General features: G+C 41.3%; 1 protein-coding gene across 1 annotated transcript in view; it reads right to left on the bottom strand.

Annotated features, from left to right (window-relative positions):
- Positions 1–17,955, bottom strand: part of WDR64 (WD repeat domain 64) — a 138,888-nt gene that overhangs the window by 25,933 nt on the left and 95,000 nt on the right. The window contains exons 15-21 of the mRNA XM_059413995.1: positions 14,254–14,427; positions 9,173–9,303; positions 6,060–6,161; positions 4,969–5,038; positions 3,264–3,300; positions 2,366–2,496; positions 763–868 (exon numbers count right to left, since the gene is read on the bottom strand). Coding sequence (XP_059269978.1) covers positions 763–868; positions 2,366–2,496; positions 3,264–3,300; positions 4,969–5,038; positions 6,060–6,161; positions 9,173–9,303; positions 14,254–14,427 — 751 coding nt within the window. The remainder of the gene's footprint in view (positions 1–762; positions 869–2,365; positions 2,497–3,263; positions 3,301–4,968; positions 5,039–6,059; positions 6,162–9,172; positions 9,304–14,253; positions 14,428–17,955) is intronic.

Raw genomic sequence — 17,955 nt, 5'->3', positions numbered from 1 at the left:
GAGTCCTGTGCCCTGCGTGGGGCTCTGCACTGAGCGTGGAGCGTGCTTAAGATTCTCTCTCACAGGGGTGCCTGGGTGGCTCGGTTGGTTGGGCGACTGCTTTTGGCTCGGGTCATGATCCTGGAGTTCCACATCAGGCTCCAAGCTCCATGGGGAGTCTGCTTCTCCCTCTGACCTTCTCACCTCTCATGCTCTCTCTCTTTCAAAAAATAAATAAAATCTTTAAAAAAAAAAAAAGATTCTCTCTTGTTCTCTCTCTCTCTAAATAAATAAAATCTCTTTTTAAAAAGAGGATTGTATTACATGAAAGGGTCAGGACCAACTCTATGAGTTGTAACAATCAATATAAAAGTCCCCTATTGAGAAGAATCCCTTTCCTAATTAATGCCATTACTCCCCTTAATAATGAAGATTAACGCAATATAACTTCCAAGATTCAAAATGAAAACTGTATACTTTTCCCATATGTAAGGTGAGGGAACAGGTAGTCCTATTTAAAGATGGGGAAAATAACATACCCCATTTAAAGATGGAAGAAAAAATAGGATGTCTTGCTTTAAATAAAGAGCTGGGAATTGACTAGGTTGTCAGGACACTCATTTATTGTTCCATTTATTCAGCAAGCCGTTCCTAACACTCTCTCACGCTGAAGCATCCTTCTTAGTCTTTTGTCTCAATAAAAGCTCTGCGTTATCCTGTCTGCACCTCTTGGTCGTGCAGGTCGGGGAGCTTCCTGGTGCCGACACCCTGAGCAGGACTTACCCACGTTCCCGGTCAGAAGTATCCGGCTGCACAAATCCGTACACAGCGATGTCAGAGAAATGGCAGAATGTTTTGTGAAAGGCAGCATATTTTTCAGCAGTTTTCCCTGAATAAAGTAGGATAATAAATTCTATAAAATATTAATATTGGAGTTAAATTTCTCTTTAAAAATTCCATCTAAAAATTATCTCTACAACTGGAATAGGATACTCTTTTTTGTGATTAAAAACTAACTGAGATTATCTGTAGGGACTGGTTTCCTTGAAATGAAATATTCATGAAGATTGTAACAACTATGAATTAAGAGCAACAGACTCTGATCATTACAGACCCCCGCTGTACTTGGGAGTGATTCTTACGTCTCCTATGACTGTTTCCATGCACTTCCTCAGACCTCTTTTCTGGGTACAGGCTTTCCTTCTAAACAAACATTATTTTCAGGTTTAAGTGTACTTCACTTGTTTCAAGCAGTAATGTTATTACATTTGCCTTTCCAGAAATATCTATTGTTGAATATTGGCGCAAGACAACGGAATTGTAAGAGATTCAAATTCAGCAGATTGTTTTTCATCTCTTAGGATAAGTCAACACCAGGAAGGACTTCCACAGACACCGTATTAGAGAATAAATATCCATGCTTCGGAAGAAAGAATTTGCACCTGCCGCTCGTTTCCTGAGATTTACTTGGATCTAATCTTTCTTCTGTTTCTCTCTCTTATTTTGGCATTGCTCCAAAACTTCAGTACTCTCAGGGAAAGCTGTTGATAGTTCGTATTTTCAAAGCACGGGTTTTCCACTGAGAAGCTACAAGCTACTGGTAGACTTGGGCGTTTTGCCCAGCAGAGAGCTGTGTTGTTCTGTGATGCAGGGTCCCACCCTCTGCCATAGCGAACAGTTGCTCTTTCTTGAGTTTCCCAAGCCTCTCTAATGATTTCCTTGTCACCAGGTTTACCTCCTTCCTTCCATCATGTCTTTATTGATATTCCAAACTTTAAACTCCACGACACTCTGCTCCAAGTCATTTAAAACCTTCTGGTAAATAAAAGTTATTTTTTCATGGTAAAATACTTAAGGACACACAGTACGATGTAATAACTTCTTCCAATAGCTTGGATAACTAAAAATTTATAGATATTCAAACGCTTGAGTGTTCTTATATTCTTTTACTATATCATTAATATCCTCTAATATTATTTACATGTCCAATGAAATATTGAGTGGTGTGTAGTCATAGCTTGATTTAAAGAAAAGAGAGGTTAGGGGTGCCTGGATAGTCCAGTCCGTAGAGGATTTGGGGGTTATAAATTTCAGCCCCACATTGGGTGTAAAGATGACCTAAAAATAAAACCTTAAAAAAAAAAAAAAAGAAAGCGAAGATTTGAAATAGTTAATTTAGTAGTTTTGACCTCTTGAGTTACAAAATGGCCTGTTGTAAAGTTTGGATAGCACGTTCAGGGAGCAGGCTGCAAAGTCAGCAATTTGGCTAAAAGGTTGAAGAATACTAGAAGTGGATGTACTCTAGAACCTTAGGTTAGGATTCATTAAGTACTACTTCTATCTCTCTCATTCTCTGCTGCTCCAGGTAAGCAATGGGCCCCATCACCTCCAGCTTCCAAAAGCGAAGGTGTCCATCCTCATGAGCGGTGACAATGACAGGGGGCTGAGTATCGATGCCTGCGGGATGTTTCTTGTCCACTGGCTGTTGCAGTCCCGCTGTGACATCATGTTGCTCACCTACAGAAAAGTTAATGAGCTACCGTGAGTGTTTACAATACTTGGAATTTCAAATTTTATAGACTATAAAAGAGGAGGCAGGTAGGAAAATAGTAAACCAATACATTCTTTTTTCTTAGAACATGTTTCTCAACCCCAGAAAACTTCACTCAGGGCAGAGGACAAAAAAGCATTCACAAACAGAATCCTGGATCAATGGAAAAGCCTGAAAAGTTTATTTTGACCCTATTACAAAAGCCTCTGCCCTGTATATAACAGCGAAAAGTCCATATACATCCAGTGTAAGACTTGCATGTCCAAAATGGCTTATGAATCAAGTATAAGTTTAAGGAAATGGGCTGAAGACTAAGAGTTTCAGTAATGTATTGGGTTTTTAAAAATCTAGAATTAGTATTTAAAAATGGAAATTCTACCTCTTAGAATACAGAATCTTACATGTCAATATTTAGTCACAAAATGAATACATTGTAGGTGTGACTGTGTGGCTCAGTAGGTTAAGTGTCCAACTCTTGACTTTGGTTCAGGTCATGATCTCAAGGGTTCTGGGATCAAGCCCTGTGTCAGGCTCCGTGCTCAACATGGAGTCTGCTTGTCCCTCTCCCTCCGCTTCTCCCCCAACTCATGCTCTCTCTCCCTCTAAGATAAATAAGCAAAATCTATTTTTTTAAAAAAGAGAACACACTGTACCTTCATTAAGAGTATTCTAGAACCTAAAATCCCTGTTGCAAAGGAATTGTTACAAACAGGAGGGGTGATTTCACACTGACCTTTAACCTCATTGTCGTGTATGCTCTGTTTGCTTCCCTGAATTAGGGGAGAAAACAAGAAAATATTTCTGTGACATTGTAAAGAAATGAGATACATTGGGTGAGTAGATTTTTCAGGGGAATTCACATTCCTTTTTAAAAAATGTTTAAATATTGGAGTATAGTTGACACACAATGTTACATTGTTGCTTTAGTTTTAGGTGTACAACTCGCAACTAGAGAAGTCTTTACCTTATGCTATGCTCACATCTGTCCCCATACAACGCCATTCTAATACCATTTGATTCTATTCTGTATGCTGTATCTTTTTTTTTTCCTGTGACTTATTCATTCTACAGCTGGAACACTCTGCCTCCTCCTCCCCCTCACCCATTTTGCCCATCTCCCCAACCCTCTCTTCTGGCAAGCACCTTTGTTCTCTGTTAAATTTACATTTCTAAGCATTAGGGTTTTTTTAAGTTTTTTTAAAAATTATTTTTATTAACATAAAATGTATTATTAGCCCCAGGGGTACAGGTCTGTGAATCGCCAGGTTTACACTTCACAACACTCACCATAGCACATACCTTCCCCATGTCCATCACCCAACCACCCTATCCCTTCCCCTAGAACCCCCAACAACCCTCAGTTTGTTTTGTGAGATTAAGAGTCTCTTATGGTTTATCTCCCTCCTGATCCCCTCTTGTTTCATTTTTTCCTTCCTGACCCCCCAAGCCCCCTCCCTCGCCTCTCAAATTCCTCATATCAGGAAGATCCTATGATAATTGTCTTTCTCTGATTGACTTATTTTGCTCAGCATAATACCCTCTAGTTCCATCCACATCGTTGCAAATGGCAAGATTTCATTTCTTTTGATGGCTCTAAGCATTCATTTCAGTTAGTTTTGAATTAATTCTGAAAAAAATGTATCACAGAGATCATCATGTTCACGAATAGGGTAACATTCTTATTACCCTAGAGAGCCACATTCTCGTGCCTCAGGTAGGGCTTAATGATAGGAGTAACCACAACTGTAAGGCATGCCAAGTTCTTGGTGTCTGTGATCTCCAGTTCTGTCCGCAGCCCTGTGAGTTAGGCTTTGTTATTCCTTTTTTACGGATAGGAAACAAGCTCAGAGATGAGGTGATGTCTCTAAAACTAGTCAGAAAATAAAAGGAACACTTGGGATTGAAGTGTTCCATCTGTCTGACTCTTACATCCTTAAAAGTTTATTCTTTCCACAAAACTAGTGGTTCTAAAACAAGTTTTGCGGTAAAAAGTCTCCTTTAAACAAAATCCCCCTAGAGATGTAATGTTGTAAAATCTATAAAAACTGGGACTGAGAACAGAGTTTGAAATCCAGCGTGTTACAAGTTGTGCTGTGAAATGTGTTTACTTTTTAGCAAAAGAGATTGCCTAGAATTGCTTTATGATTTAAGAAGTGTAAAAGCATCTGTAATTTATTTTATTTATTTATTTTTAAAATTTATTTTATTTATAAGTACACGTTGATGATTTGCAGATATGAAAGTCTTGCAAACATGGGAATGAGTGATGAGCACAGTTTAGACACTGTTTTCTAGGAAAACGAGTTTTTAAACGCACATGTACACACAGAATTTCCCCACCTTGACCTTCTGTCAAAGGAGGGGTTCACACGGGACAAATCACCATTTCTGAACCAACGCTGAGTGTAACAGGAAGATATACTCTATTCCTTGCTTACCTTGCTACTCTGTGGACCTTTACTAGAATCACACTGGGACGAAGAGCACACAGAATCCTGACTCGGTCTCCTACAAGGAGAGGGAGGAAACCCAAGGAGGAAAGGTGAAGATAATCCATCACACCCGAAGTGTGCTTGTCTCCGCTTGAACTTCCGTGGGTCACTTCTCTCATTATCTGGGGGTCCTGAGCCACTTCCTTAAGACAGAAGTCACACCTGATACCTTGTGTTACAACGTTCATCTGTCTGCTGTTGCTAGACACTGTTGGGGAGCCTTGGTAATTAAGATTGATTGTTGCTCGTGTCTGGGAAATAAAAATCTGCCCTGTCCCAAATCTCAGGCTAGATTCAGTCCCAGAAGCTGACCCTGAAATGGCAGGAAGCGGGCTGGAGCCGGGCCCCGGGGAAGCCTGGCTAAGTTCTGCTCCGTGGTATTCAGTCCTGGCCTGGTCGTCTCGGCAGTGCTCTGCTGGAATGGGCTGGAAAGTGGCCTAGGTTCTGGCGCAGGGATCAATATGGATCAAATCTTCAAAAATAGTCTCAGAAGAAGGCAATTTCAAGTCAAGGGGTAAGGAAGGTTCTATATACGGGCTCATTGCTGCTTTGGGTTTCTTCCCAGGAGATATGTTTACTGTTACGTGTTGCCTGAAAATCAGAGTTCTCAAGCATATATGAAGAGGACAGAACAAGGTCTTGCTCCCTCAGAAAGGGGTGGACATGGCCCAGTTTCAGTGGCAGTTTCCTGTGACAGCAGCTGTCAGGGGCTGTCACTTTTGCCCGGCAAGTGCTTCCTTCTGCCCCATGTCAGTGCTCACAGAACTCGATTTTGGCCACAGTGTGGTCAGCTGAGCATTTGCTGTCTCCTCTACTGGTGTTAGAGATTGGTGTGAGGCTGCCGTGGTAAGCGGATCCACAAAGCGGATCCCCAGGGACCCCCTGCCTACAAAAGACAGCAACAGGGAAGAAAGCTTAAGCCAAACAGGGCAGCCAACTTGTCCTCCCTTGGTTGCAACTTCTGGGATAATCAGAACTCTTTGGACATCGCTACATATATCCGAGCAGTATTTCTTCATCAGTAGGTACCGAGTTACCTTGCACATTCGGGGTTTCGAAAGAGGAACAGGATGTTGTTAATCCTAAAGCGTTTGGGATCCAAATCAGGGTCCACAATGAAGCAATCTTCAGGTCTGTACCTGGAAGGAAACACACATTCACAAAATAAACACTTACAAGTTCAGGCAACTCACACCACTCATTTGATACACGCCATGATGAGCTGATTAACTCCTGCAGTGTGGCTGTCCTGGAACACGAGAGAAAACCCAAAGGTATAGAGCTGGAAGCTGTCTTCCTGAATGAGGCCCTGGGTAACACTATGACCATTTGCTGTTTAAAAGTCTTTTAATCCAAAATGAAATAAAATAAAAATAAAGAAAGAAACAAACAGAGCGCCTGGGTGGCTCAATGGGTTGGGCCTCTGCCTTCGGCTCAGGTCATGATCTCGGGGTCCTGGGATTGAGTCCCGCATTGGGCTCTCTGCTCAGCGGGGGCCTGCTTCCCCCTGCCCCGCCTGTCTCTCTGCCTACTTGTGATCGCTCTGTGTCAAATAAATAAATAAATAATCTTTAAAAAATTTAAGAAACAAATGAGCAAACAAATAAATAAATGTCTGTTAGCCCAATTAGCTGGTCTAGTCAGCCTAATTGTAGGTCAGAGTGGGCTTATAGATAAGCTCCTTGAAGTGTCAGAAAATTTAAAGCATAGAATTCTACTCTTTGAGTAAATGGAGGGACAAATTTGAATAAAATAGGACTAACCTCAGGGAGCACAGAAATGAGTGAAGGGGACAAGCAGGTAATTCAGGGGCGATCCTATTCTAATGGCTCACTTCCCACCAACCCAGCTGCCAACAAACCATACATCCTTCTGGGCTGGTTCCCAGGAGCATGGTGATAGTCCCTCAGCTGCCTAGAGTGGTACTTCGTGATCGGCTCCTAAAGTCACACTTGATCTTCTTTACTGAAAATAGATCTTGCAGCAAAACATTCCTTTTCCTTTAGTGGGAATTGCCTCTGCCAGTTTGCACTGCAGAGTGATGGAGGAAGGTCCTAGGGAGCGAATCAAGCTCTGAAGAAAGGCCTGTGAGCTTGATGATGTACGGAGCTCGAACTTTTTGGATTCTTCTGTTGTGTGGGTGAGCCGAATGGTTAGTAATCAGCAAGAACAATTTCCAGTTTGGACCTAAAAATGCATGAGCCTTTGAACAGGAAGAGAAAGGCTATTTCTCCTGACTGGTGAAGGGATCCTAAGCAAATCGGAGGTAGAGGTAGAGATGGCTTCTGCCACCAATATGGAAACCACCTTCAACTTGAGAGCCTTTTTTACGCTGGGCCCCAGCTACATTCAACAGTTATGCACTAAATTGGATGTTTTGCAAAATACTAAAGTGATTCTAAATCAGTTATATTTGTATAATCATCTTATCATGGGAAGGGAATATGATGTATGGCTCACTGCACTGTTATTTTTCTCTGACTGGGTATTGGGTTTATATGCCTTTCTTGGCAACATGCCTACTCCTTCAACAAGGAGCATCTCCTCCTTCAAGTTTGGAACATTCCTGGGGGGGCTTCCCTCCTAAAGCTGTGGTAGCAAAACTGCTTTAATAAGAGGGTAAAGAATGGCACAGTGCATGTTGGTACGGGTGACAAGGGGCAAGTAAACCTTGCCTTTCAAAAAGGCAAGGTTTGAAAGGGAGGAAAGGAAGGATGTTCCAGGGGCAGGGCCTCGTAAGGGGGGGGCTGAGGTGCAGAGGGAGGGGCTACAGAAAGAGCTAATTCAACAGAAGGTTGAAAGGAGAATCAATTCAGGATCCAAAGAGGAAAGGAGTATGTCCCTTCAGAAGTTGGTTACAAGTAATGACTCAGACTTCGACTGGAAAGAGGCATGGCATCCAAGTGGACCAGGAGTATGTAAGGCATTATAAGTCAAGAGGCAGAGATGTCTTCTGCATTTTCCTCTTTCCCTGTCCTTTCTTACTCTTTCTCCCTCTTTTACGCCTCTTCTCTTCCTCTGAATGCTTAGATAGTCTTGATTTTGTTTTTATTCATTCATTAAGGTTCTTGACCATCTTATGCTTCAAAGTACAACATTACAAATTCCTTTGACATAGGATGTTCATGCATGGCTCCTGTTTACAGCCCAAATAGCCAACTGGGGAGAGCTGATTGTTTATGACCCATCCATAGCAAAAAAATACCTTGTTATATTATTTCCTTTACAGCCAATGGTCAGAGCATTTCAAAATGGATAGTGGAGGTGGGGGAGGGCACTTGAAGAGCTCAGTTAAGCATCAGATTCTTGATTTCATCTCAAATCACGATCTCGAGATTGTGAGACCAAGCCCCAAGTCCAGCGCCAAGCTCAGTGGGGAGTCGACTTGAGATTTTTCTTTCTCCTCTCTCTCTGCCCCTCCCCCATTTCATGTGTGTATGCTCTCTCTCTCTCTCTCTTTAAAAAGAAAGAAAGAAAGAAAGAAAAAAAGCAAGAAAGAAAGAAAAGAAAAGAAAAAGAAATGGATATCAGGGAATGGATAAAGCTTTTGGCCATGGGTTCAGGGAAAATTCATTGGTTGATACTGGTTTATGTAATTGCATATGCCACACCCTTGTTAGCATTGGAAGCCCATCAAGAATGCCACTTACCATTTGACTTTGGTGACTGAGTAGATAGATGGTGGTGTCACTGGGAATACAGGAAGAGGAGATACACGGGGGAGGGGTAGACTGGGACAAAGTTTGGGGTTTTAAGGGTGTTGTTGGTAACCCAGATAGTAATTGCAGATATGTGTCTTTAAAGCTCCAGGGAGATTAGTGTTTAAGACTCATATTTTAACTTTTTTGTTGAGGTTATAAATTTGGACAAGATTCCACATGAAAGCATGTACTAGAGGGATAAGGGTAAAAGTCAAGGCATCTGAATTATGAATTATGAATACGTAAAGTTCATCTTATTCATATAATTCTGGGATTTGGATATCAGGAGCAAATCTCATGAGTGTAACTTCCAGAAAAGCTTCTCTTGAGAGTTATCATTACTGGTCTGCCACTGTTATTTATTGCTTAAAAAAAAGAAAAAAAGTATTGAATGTTACTTTGGCTCTATTGCAGTACAACTTTTATATTGCTTAAAAAAAAAAACTTACAGTTCTTTGACAGTAAGGTTTATAAAATCCCATAAGATAATCACACCATTTAAGGTTCCAGCAGCAATCAAATTATATCCTTCTACTTGTAATAAATCAATGCAGTTCACTTCCGTACTGATGTCAGGACTCTGGAAAGAAGGAAACAGACGCATGGACCAGTATCTAACCACAGTACAAATGTTATGTGTACACTTTTTTGTTCTACCATTAAGACAAAATATCTTACGATTTTTTAAAGTTACTTAAAGTTACTATTATAAATTACTATGAAATTTAGTAAAATTGCATTAGTTTTACATTAAAATTTTTTTAACTTGCTGCATTCATTAAAATAACAAAATACTCTCTTCCATCTACTGACTCCTTCCTCTCAGCCTTGACTTACTCTTCCTTGACCAGCCAACGGTGAGATCACCTTGCCATCTTTCCTCTGCCCTTCAGACTTCCTGAACATCTTTTGCATTGGATGATTCTCCTCATTAACCTCCTTTTCACTCACTGATTGGCTTCTGCTCCATAGTATACAATGAAAACTTTTTAAGATTCAGTTATTTATTTGAGAGAAAGAGAGAGTGCACAGCAGAGGGAGGGGCAGAGGGAGAGGGACAGAGAGGATCCTCAAGAAGACACCCTGTCACGTGTAGAGCCTGAATGCAGGGCTCGATCCCAGAATCCTGAGCTGAGATCAAGAGTCCAGTGTCCCTGTGAAAACTTTTTCTATTGATCACTGAGCACTTCCTTTCTCTCTTTTTTTCCTCCTCCCTCCCTCCCTTCCTTCCTTCCATTAAAGATTCTACTGATTTACTTGAGAGAGAGCACAGGGAGGGAGTGGGAGGGAGAAGCCGATGTCCCACTGAGCAGGGAGCCAGACTCAGGACTTGATTCCAGGACCCCGCGATCATGACCTGAACTGAAGGCAGATGTTTAACTGACGGAGCCACCCAGGCGCCCCCAACAAACTCTTAACTTAGAGAACAAACTGCTGGTTACTAGAGGGGAGGTGGGTGGGGCGATGGATGAAACAGGTGGTGGGGATTAAGGAGTGCACTTGTCGCGAGGAGCACCGGGTGACACAGGAAGTGTTGACCCACTCACTGTATTGTACGCCTGAAACTAATATAGTGTGTGTCAGCTCTACTGGAATTAAAATTTGAAAAAGGACGAGATCGTGCCATTTGAGAAAAACATGCCTGGACCTAGAGGGTATTATGCTAAGTGAAAGAAGTCAGACCAAGAAAGTCTAATACTGTATGATTCCACTTAGAAGTAGAATCTAAAAAACAAATAAACCAGAAGTGGAATTGAGCCTGTAAATACAAAGAATGAGTTGAGGGTTGCCAGAGGGGGAAGGGAGTGAGAAGCTGGGCAAAATGGGAGCTGGGAAGAGGGAGACACAGGTTTCCAGGTGCAGGAATTTTATTTATAAATAAATAAAATCTTTTTTAAAAATCGCTAACTTGTACACCTGAAACTAATGTAACACTGTGTGTCAGCTATACTCAAATTTGTTTTTTTTTTAAAGGTTTTATTTATTTATTTGACAGAGATCACAAGTAGGCAGAGAGGCAGGCAGAGGCAGAGGGGGGAGCAGGCTCCCTGCTGAGCAGAGAGCTCGATGCGGGGCTCCATCCCAGGACCCTGAGATCATGACCCGAGCAGAAGGCAGAGGCTTAACCCACTGAGTCACCCAGGCGCCCTATACTCAAATTAAAAAAAAAAAAAAAGATTACAAGTGTATTATTCTTGTCACTCTGAATTGCTCTCTCCTTCCTGAAACTTCTTACTCTCTTGACAACCTTGACACTAGACCCTAATTTTGCTTGTGTCCGTATGACCTTTCCTTTTCTGTTTCCTACCTGACAGCCTCTTACTCTGCCAATCTGTTAGATATGAGTATGCCGAGAGTTTACCTCTAGCCCATTTGTTTTTCTTTTTCCAACTCTTTTTGGGCAGTCTTGGCGCCTGTGTTTTAATCATCGTCCCAGTCTCAATGCCCTGATCATCTAGTCCGTCCCCTCCCAGAAGCTTCAGGGTTGTATACTTACCGAAAGAAATTTTTCACAGGTATCTCAGAGTTAATAGGTGTAACTTCTTGCCTCCTTCAAGCACATTATTTCCCTCCATTCTACAGCTCCCTGGGAGCACCGTGTCCCGGTCCGGTCCTTCGAGCTAGCTCCACGCCGCCCTTGGCTCCCTCCGTCCTCCCCGGACCCTCCTCTCCCAGCTGCATGACATCAGTCCCTAACGAAGCCCAAGTTCCGCTACTTTTGCCACCGAAGCATTGCTGGAAACCTCTCCCTCCAGCCTCCTCACTGTCATGGCCTTCCGTCCTTCGACTCCAACAGTGGGTTCCTGCCCAAGTCTCCTTCCGGCCGTCTTGTCCCATTCAAAGCTCTCATCAAGCGCTGGCATAGTCGGTATCCACACCACCAACCTGATCGTGCCATTTCCCATCGACAGCCCCTCACTGGCTTTTCCTTTCGTATAGGAGACTCAAGTGCTTTAACACCGTGAGCACGAGCCAGCCCTCCCTTCTCTGTCCATCTCCATTTTCCCTCCCTCCCTGTCTTCCTCCAGCCACACCATGGTGCTTCCGGTTAACCCTCCACCAGCCAGGCCCTTTATCCCCTTTGGGACATTTTGCATTTTATCTCCTCCACTTGGCATTCACTTTGTCTTCTCGGCTCCCCCACGAAACTTCCTATCTGGGCTGAGCTAAGTCCTGGTAATTCTTTCTGACCTAATCAGCAATGATTTGGGGGGACCCTCGTCTGGCCTAATTCTCCCAAGTTCTCTGTTGGGTTGCCCCAGTGGAGTCGAACAGGTCCCACTGCTCAGTAATCTCTGCATTCCCTGTGCTAAGAACAATGCAAGCTGCATAGTGGGTGTTCACAAAACAGTGCTTCCCAAATCCAAGAGTTTTAGAGAAAGAAGAATTCCATGTACAACCCAATTTTTTTCCCACTATGTGACTTTTGCAGACTTTCCATCTATATAGTAATTTTAAAATACATTGCAAAAAAGGAACTGCTAGAAATGCTAATTATGATACATACAAAACATAAGGGCTCAAAACTCTAAGACAATTTACATTTTTATTATAATCCTAAAGGCATTTTTTTTCATTTATTACTTCAGTAATTTATTACAGATCCTTCCCCCCTGCCCGCCCCAAAGCAAGCATTTTGCACTACCCATGTAATAACTTGCCAACTGTATCAGATCTGGCTCACTGTGCAGTAATCATTGTCCTGTTCTTATTAGCTCTTAACAAGGAACATAGAACCAAATCTAGTGTTTCCAGTTGTGCAGACTTGGAAGAAATGGGCTAGAATGACTGTTTAAGGAGATGCACTCTGTTCTTCCAGCTTTGGCCCAATTATGAGATGATGTTATCACGACACAGTCACTGTATATTTTGACTCCAAATCCTTTAAGCAAACAATGATTTAAACTTATGATTTAAACTAACTATGAATGGAATTGAAATTGCAGTGCTAAACTGACATTTAAATTTGAGGGAAAATAATACATTATCTCTCCATAGTATGATAAAATAATAGTTTCCAGGGTTGCCTGGGTGGCTCAGTGGATTAAGCGACGGACTCTTGGTTTCAGCTCAGGTCATGATATCAGGGCCGTGAGATCAAGCCCAAAGGCGGCTCGGTGCTCAGCGGGGACCTTGCTTTCCATCCTTCCCCGCTGCCCCTCCCCTCACTCCTGCTCCCGCTTTCCCCCTCTCTAAAAGAAATACATAAATCTTTAAAAAATAGTTTGCAGAGTTTTTGAAACAAGTTATGTTATTCTCTCTCAAAGTACGTTTATTTCACTAGTGACAGGAGCGAAAAACCAGACCTTTTGATCGTTCCCTCTATAATTTGTGGTTTCGTGCATTCTTTGGTTTCTGACCACTTATCCTAGTAAAAACTGAGAAGGATGAGCTCATATTAGAGTAAGCAAATGGTGGATAAAATCTCAAAACAAAAAAAAATCAGTCGACGTAAATTTTTTTTTAAGATTTTATTTATCTGACAGAGAGACATAGCGAGAGAAGGAACACAAGCAGAGGGAGTGCGAGAGGGAGAAGCAGGCTCCCCGCTGAGCAGGGAGCCGGACTCAGGGCTCCATCCCAGGACCCTGGGATCATGACCTGAGCCAAAAGGCAGACACTTAATGACTGGGCCACCCAGACACCCCTCGACCTAAATTTTTATGAGAACAAAGAGGGCAGCTTCCTTATTTCTCTGTTCTTCAGCCTGAAACATGCCCCCCACTTTACCCCTCAGGGGTGAACACATGCTCCAGCCATACTGAGCGGATATAAATATCTCACAAAAAGTCTTACAGATTGTAAATTAATTTATCTATTTTTTGAAAGAAAGACAACCAATTGTTTTGTAAATCCTGATGGAACTATATGACAGCATCTGCAGAGTCTTATTAAACTAAAATCAAAGTTCATGCAATGAAGTCAGGTTAGAGGAAGTACACACAGAATTCCTTAAATTACACCAGGGGCATGCAGTCAGCAAGATACAGAAAATGTGAGACTATGGCGCCAACTCTCCAGTATCTTCAATAAATAAACAATAAAGGGAATAAATAAATAAAATAAAGGGAAAGAGAGAAATGGAAAGATATTTATAGATTAAAGGAGATTTAAGACCCCTTCCACTAAATGCCACAAATGGATCTTGTTCTGATCCTTGTAAATTTTGAAAAAATACGAGGTGATCTAGGAAATCTGAACATGGTATGAAATCAAGGACTTCTTAAAAATTATTTTAGAAAAGAAATCTTTAAAAGTAATGGTGTCATGCCTCTTTTTGAGTCATTACCATGCAGAGATACATACTGAAATATCCAGGGATGAAACGGCACAGTATGTGGGATTTGCTTCAAACCATTCTTTTGTGGTGGTCACGGCGCGCGGCAGGAATAACAAGGAGTACTCAGCTATGCACACCCAGTTTCTGAAGCTGAGGGCCAGCACGTGGAAGTTCAATGCATTACTATCTCTACTTCTGTGTAATTTCCCATAATAGAAAGGAAAAAAAAAATCAGGAAATGAAACTTACGTTTACACATTGAGAGACGTTTTTCTCTACCAGCTGGACATCTGGGAAAGGAATATGCATGTTCCTGGGTTTAGGACATGGCTTCAGATGCACAGTGTGATTCCCATCTTGTAGCAAAGGCACCACATTGGGAAGCTCCCAGGTCACCACGAGATACAGATCCTCTTCCGTACCCTTCAATAAATATATAGCGAATGCATGAAAAATTTCAGTTAACTATTTTATTTGGAGCTGTTTTAAAGATACAGAGAAACACAGAAAATACAATGATGTACTGACCAGATGGGTAGCAAGGTGGTAGGTAGATTATCAAATTATCATGATCAAATCTTAAGCCCTGTCTAGCCCTCTTTAATACAGTTTCTGTCTCTTAGCCCTTCCCAGAGGCCACCTGAATATAGCGTTAGTTATGAAAATCTTAGTATTTCTACATAAACTTATACATGTATTCCACATATGCATATATCATATATTGTTATATGTATATACATGTACATGGTACATATGTCATGGTATTGCTTTCAGCCTTTTTTTTTTTAAGGAGGGGAGGGGCAGAGGAGAGGGAGAGAGAGAATCTCAAGCAGGTTCCATGCCCAGCACAGAGCCTGACACAGGGCTCGATCCCACAACCCTGAGATCCTGACCTGAGCCAAAATTAATAGTCAGATACTTAACCAACTGAGCCACCCAGGCACCCTGCTTTTAGGCTTCTTACCTTTTTATAAATGGTATCAAACTGTATGAATTCTTTAACTGTTTCACTTAACATTATATTTTTGAGATTTAAACAAATTATTACATGGAACTCATCTAGTTCATTTATTTTTAGCTCCTTTGTAGGATTGTACAAATACACTGTACAATTTATTTATCCAGTCTTCTACTACTAGGGTGTTCAGGTTGCTGCCAATTTTTCACTGCTTCTTTTTATGGACAGGTGCCATAGTGTCTGCAGCATGTGCCTAGAGCAGAATTATTAAATTGTAAGATACGCTATTATTGGCTTGACTAGATGTTAGGAGTGGTTCTTCAAAGTAGCATTTCCCATTTCCACCCTCATGAGATCTAGATAACAGTTTTCCTTTCTTCACATTCTTGTCAACACTTGGTTTAAACTAATGATGATGATGATGTTTTTGCTTATGATGGGTTCAAAATGAGATATTTAAAAATAAAATTTTAAATGTATTGATTATATTGTCACATTTTCCTAAGTTAGTGAGTTGAACATTTTTTATGTGTTTGTGAGCCATTGGGGTTTTCTTACCTGTCCTTTGTTTATTTTCCTCTTGGGTTATTTCTTCTGGAGGGATTTCTTTAGCAATTCTGTTTCCTAATACTTTCTCATTTACCTGGGACACAGTATATTACCTCTTTCCGCAGTGTGTGACTTATCTTTTCATTGTTTTTCTAAGGCATTTTATCAAATGTAATAAAGAGATCTTTGTAATATCTCATCTTGTGAATATAGTGTATCTCCCCATATTTTCAGATGATTGTTTATGTTCTCTAGAAATTCTTTCCACAAAATTTTTGCTAAATTTATTTAGCATCTTATATTTTTGTTTGCTCTTATAATGTGATCACTCTGTTTTTTAACTGGTTATTATTGTCGAGATAGTATTAATTTTCAGAATTTTAATTTTTGTGTGGGGATAAAAGTCAAAATTTTAAGGTTGGTGATTTTTCTAGTAGAGCACAGATCTTTTAGGTTGAGAGCAGCTGGGTAAAGTGGAGAGAATATTGGTCTATACATGAAGACAACACATTCCCAGTCTCAGTTCTAGCGAGAGCCTGGGCAAAGCGTTTTTTTCTTCCTTTGGGCTTTTATTTCCTTATTTATTAAGGTTCCTTATTTGTAGAATGAGAACTTCAGTGAGTGGATGGATAAAAGTTCTTTCATTTTTCAAAAACATGTTTCTAGGTGATCTAAGGTCTCTGTTATCTCGTATCTACGTTAATTGAAAAGTACTGGCCAGTGGTCCTCCTACCTGGTGGGTGGGTCTCTGGTTAGAGTTTGTGCCATTTTGGGAGCAGAACGAAGTTCAGCAGTGTCCAGGAAGTGGTCAGACATTGACATACTGAGTAACAGCTCAGTTAAGTTCAAATGCCTCCTTGATGGCCACTATGGCCGTCAATCTTTCTGAATCCATGGGACAGTAAAATTAAACAAACAAACTTTGAATTATTGACTCAGAGTTACTAATATTTAATTTCGCCGAGAGGACATGGGGGAGAAGGGAACTGGAAACTCTGTTATCATCATTTTATGAAAAGAAAGGCTAAATTTAATACCAACAAATAGGAAAGATACAAACTTTAAATTTAAAAAGTAAAATTAGCTTTATGAGAAACTGCTCTTACTTTTTTCATTTCAACCCTAAGTGGCGAAACTTTTTATCTCAGTTTGGTATTGGCAGACAGGCCTTCAGGAATTGGCGCTCCTGGAAAATAGCAGTTGGCATGATGCTATGAACATGAATGACTTTAAGTGCCTTGAAAGGAAGATCTTTTGCTTTAAGGGACTCAAAATAGGGCTACAGGAGTAAACACATAAAGTTACGTGGCTGGAAGGGCAGATGAAAGGAAGTTAGTGGATCTTCAGGATTTGAACTATTTTTGGGTTAATTACTCAAAATCTCTGAACTCCCACACCACTCTGTTCATGATGTTACAACAGTAGTATCTCACCGATCTATGTCTTCTTTTGAAGATTTTTATTTATTTTAGGGAGAGAGAGTGTGTGCTTGCAAGTAGGGGGAGGGGCAGAGAGAGTCTCAAGCGGACTCCCTGCTGAGGGCAGAGCCCATTGTGGGACTTGATCTCATAATCCCTAGATCATGGCCTGAGCCAAAATCAGGAGTCCGGTGCTCAACTAACCGAGCCCTAGCACCCCAATCTATGGTTTTTATTAACAAGGGTTTGGGGGAAAATTTCTAAAAATTTTTTATACAGGCAGGATATAATTCTGTCTCCTTAAAACTGAGATTGTGAGATGATTATTGTCCTTCTCTTTGGTCAGGACGTTGCACTGACAGGCCAGGCAGTTGATAATCTGCCTTCCCATGATGTGGCCAGAAGGTCAGGCCTGAAGAAGTTCATACAATGACGTTTGTGACAGGACCAGGCAGTGACACAAGCATCTTTCCAAGACTTGGGAAAATAAAACCAAGTATGTAAGTACAAGAGAGACATTATAGCTCAAGCCATTAAGGACTGGTCTGAAGACACTAAGAAGAAATACATAAATTGTATGGGGGCTTCCCCTTACTCATCATGATTTAGCAGTTTCCTGAGTAACAGAATACGACTACTGAAGCAGTTCTTGCTTATTTGTTTGTTCGATGCAGCAGAGAGTCTGGGAAGATGGAGGTTGGGTTTATCTTGCCTGCACTCCACTCCCAGCTCTGACTCTGGGAGCAGCTTCTGGAGGCAAGCAGAGAATGAGGGTTGGAGTTGGGGGAAAGAAAGTTATTATGGTATTGTTACCCTCTGGGCTGAACAAAAGCCTGGGAACCAGGGTGGGAGAGAGTTCAAGGGTAAGCTCTAAACATGGTGATTACTCCGGAAACAAACCTAAATCCCAGGAAGAAAGGGGGTCCAGGGGACAATGGGAAGTATGACATATACCTAGTGTTCCTTGCCACCAAAGAGTTGAGGAATAGCTGAACAGTTGGACTGAGCCTTCTGTACTTCTGAAAT

Source organism: Mustela nigripes, chromosome 10 (assembly GCF_022355385.1).
Source record: "Mustela nigripes isolate SB6536 chromosome 10, MUSNIG.SB6536, whole genome shotgun sequence".
NCBI lineage: Eukaryota > Metazoa > Chordata > Mammalia > Carnivora > Mustelidae > Mustela > Mustela nigripes.
Note: the sequence above shows the minus strand (reverse complement) of the source record. Positions and strands in the feature narration are given on the sequence as shown.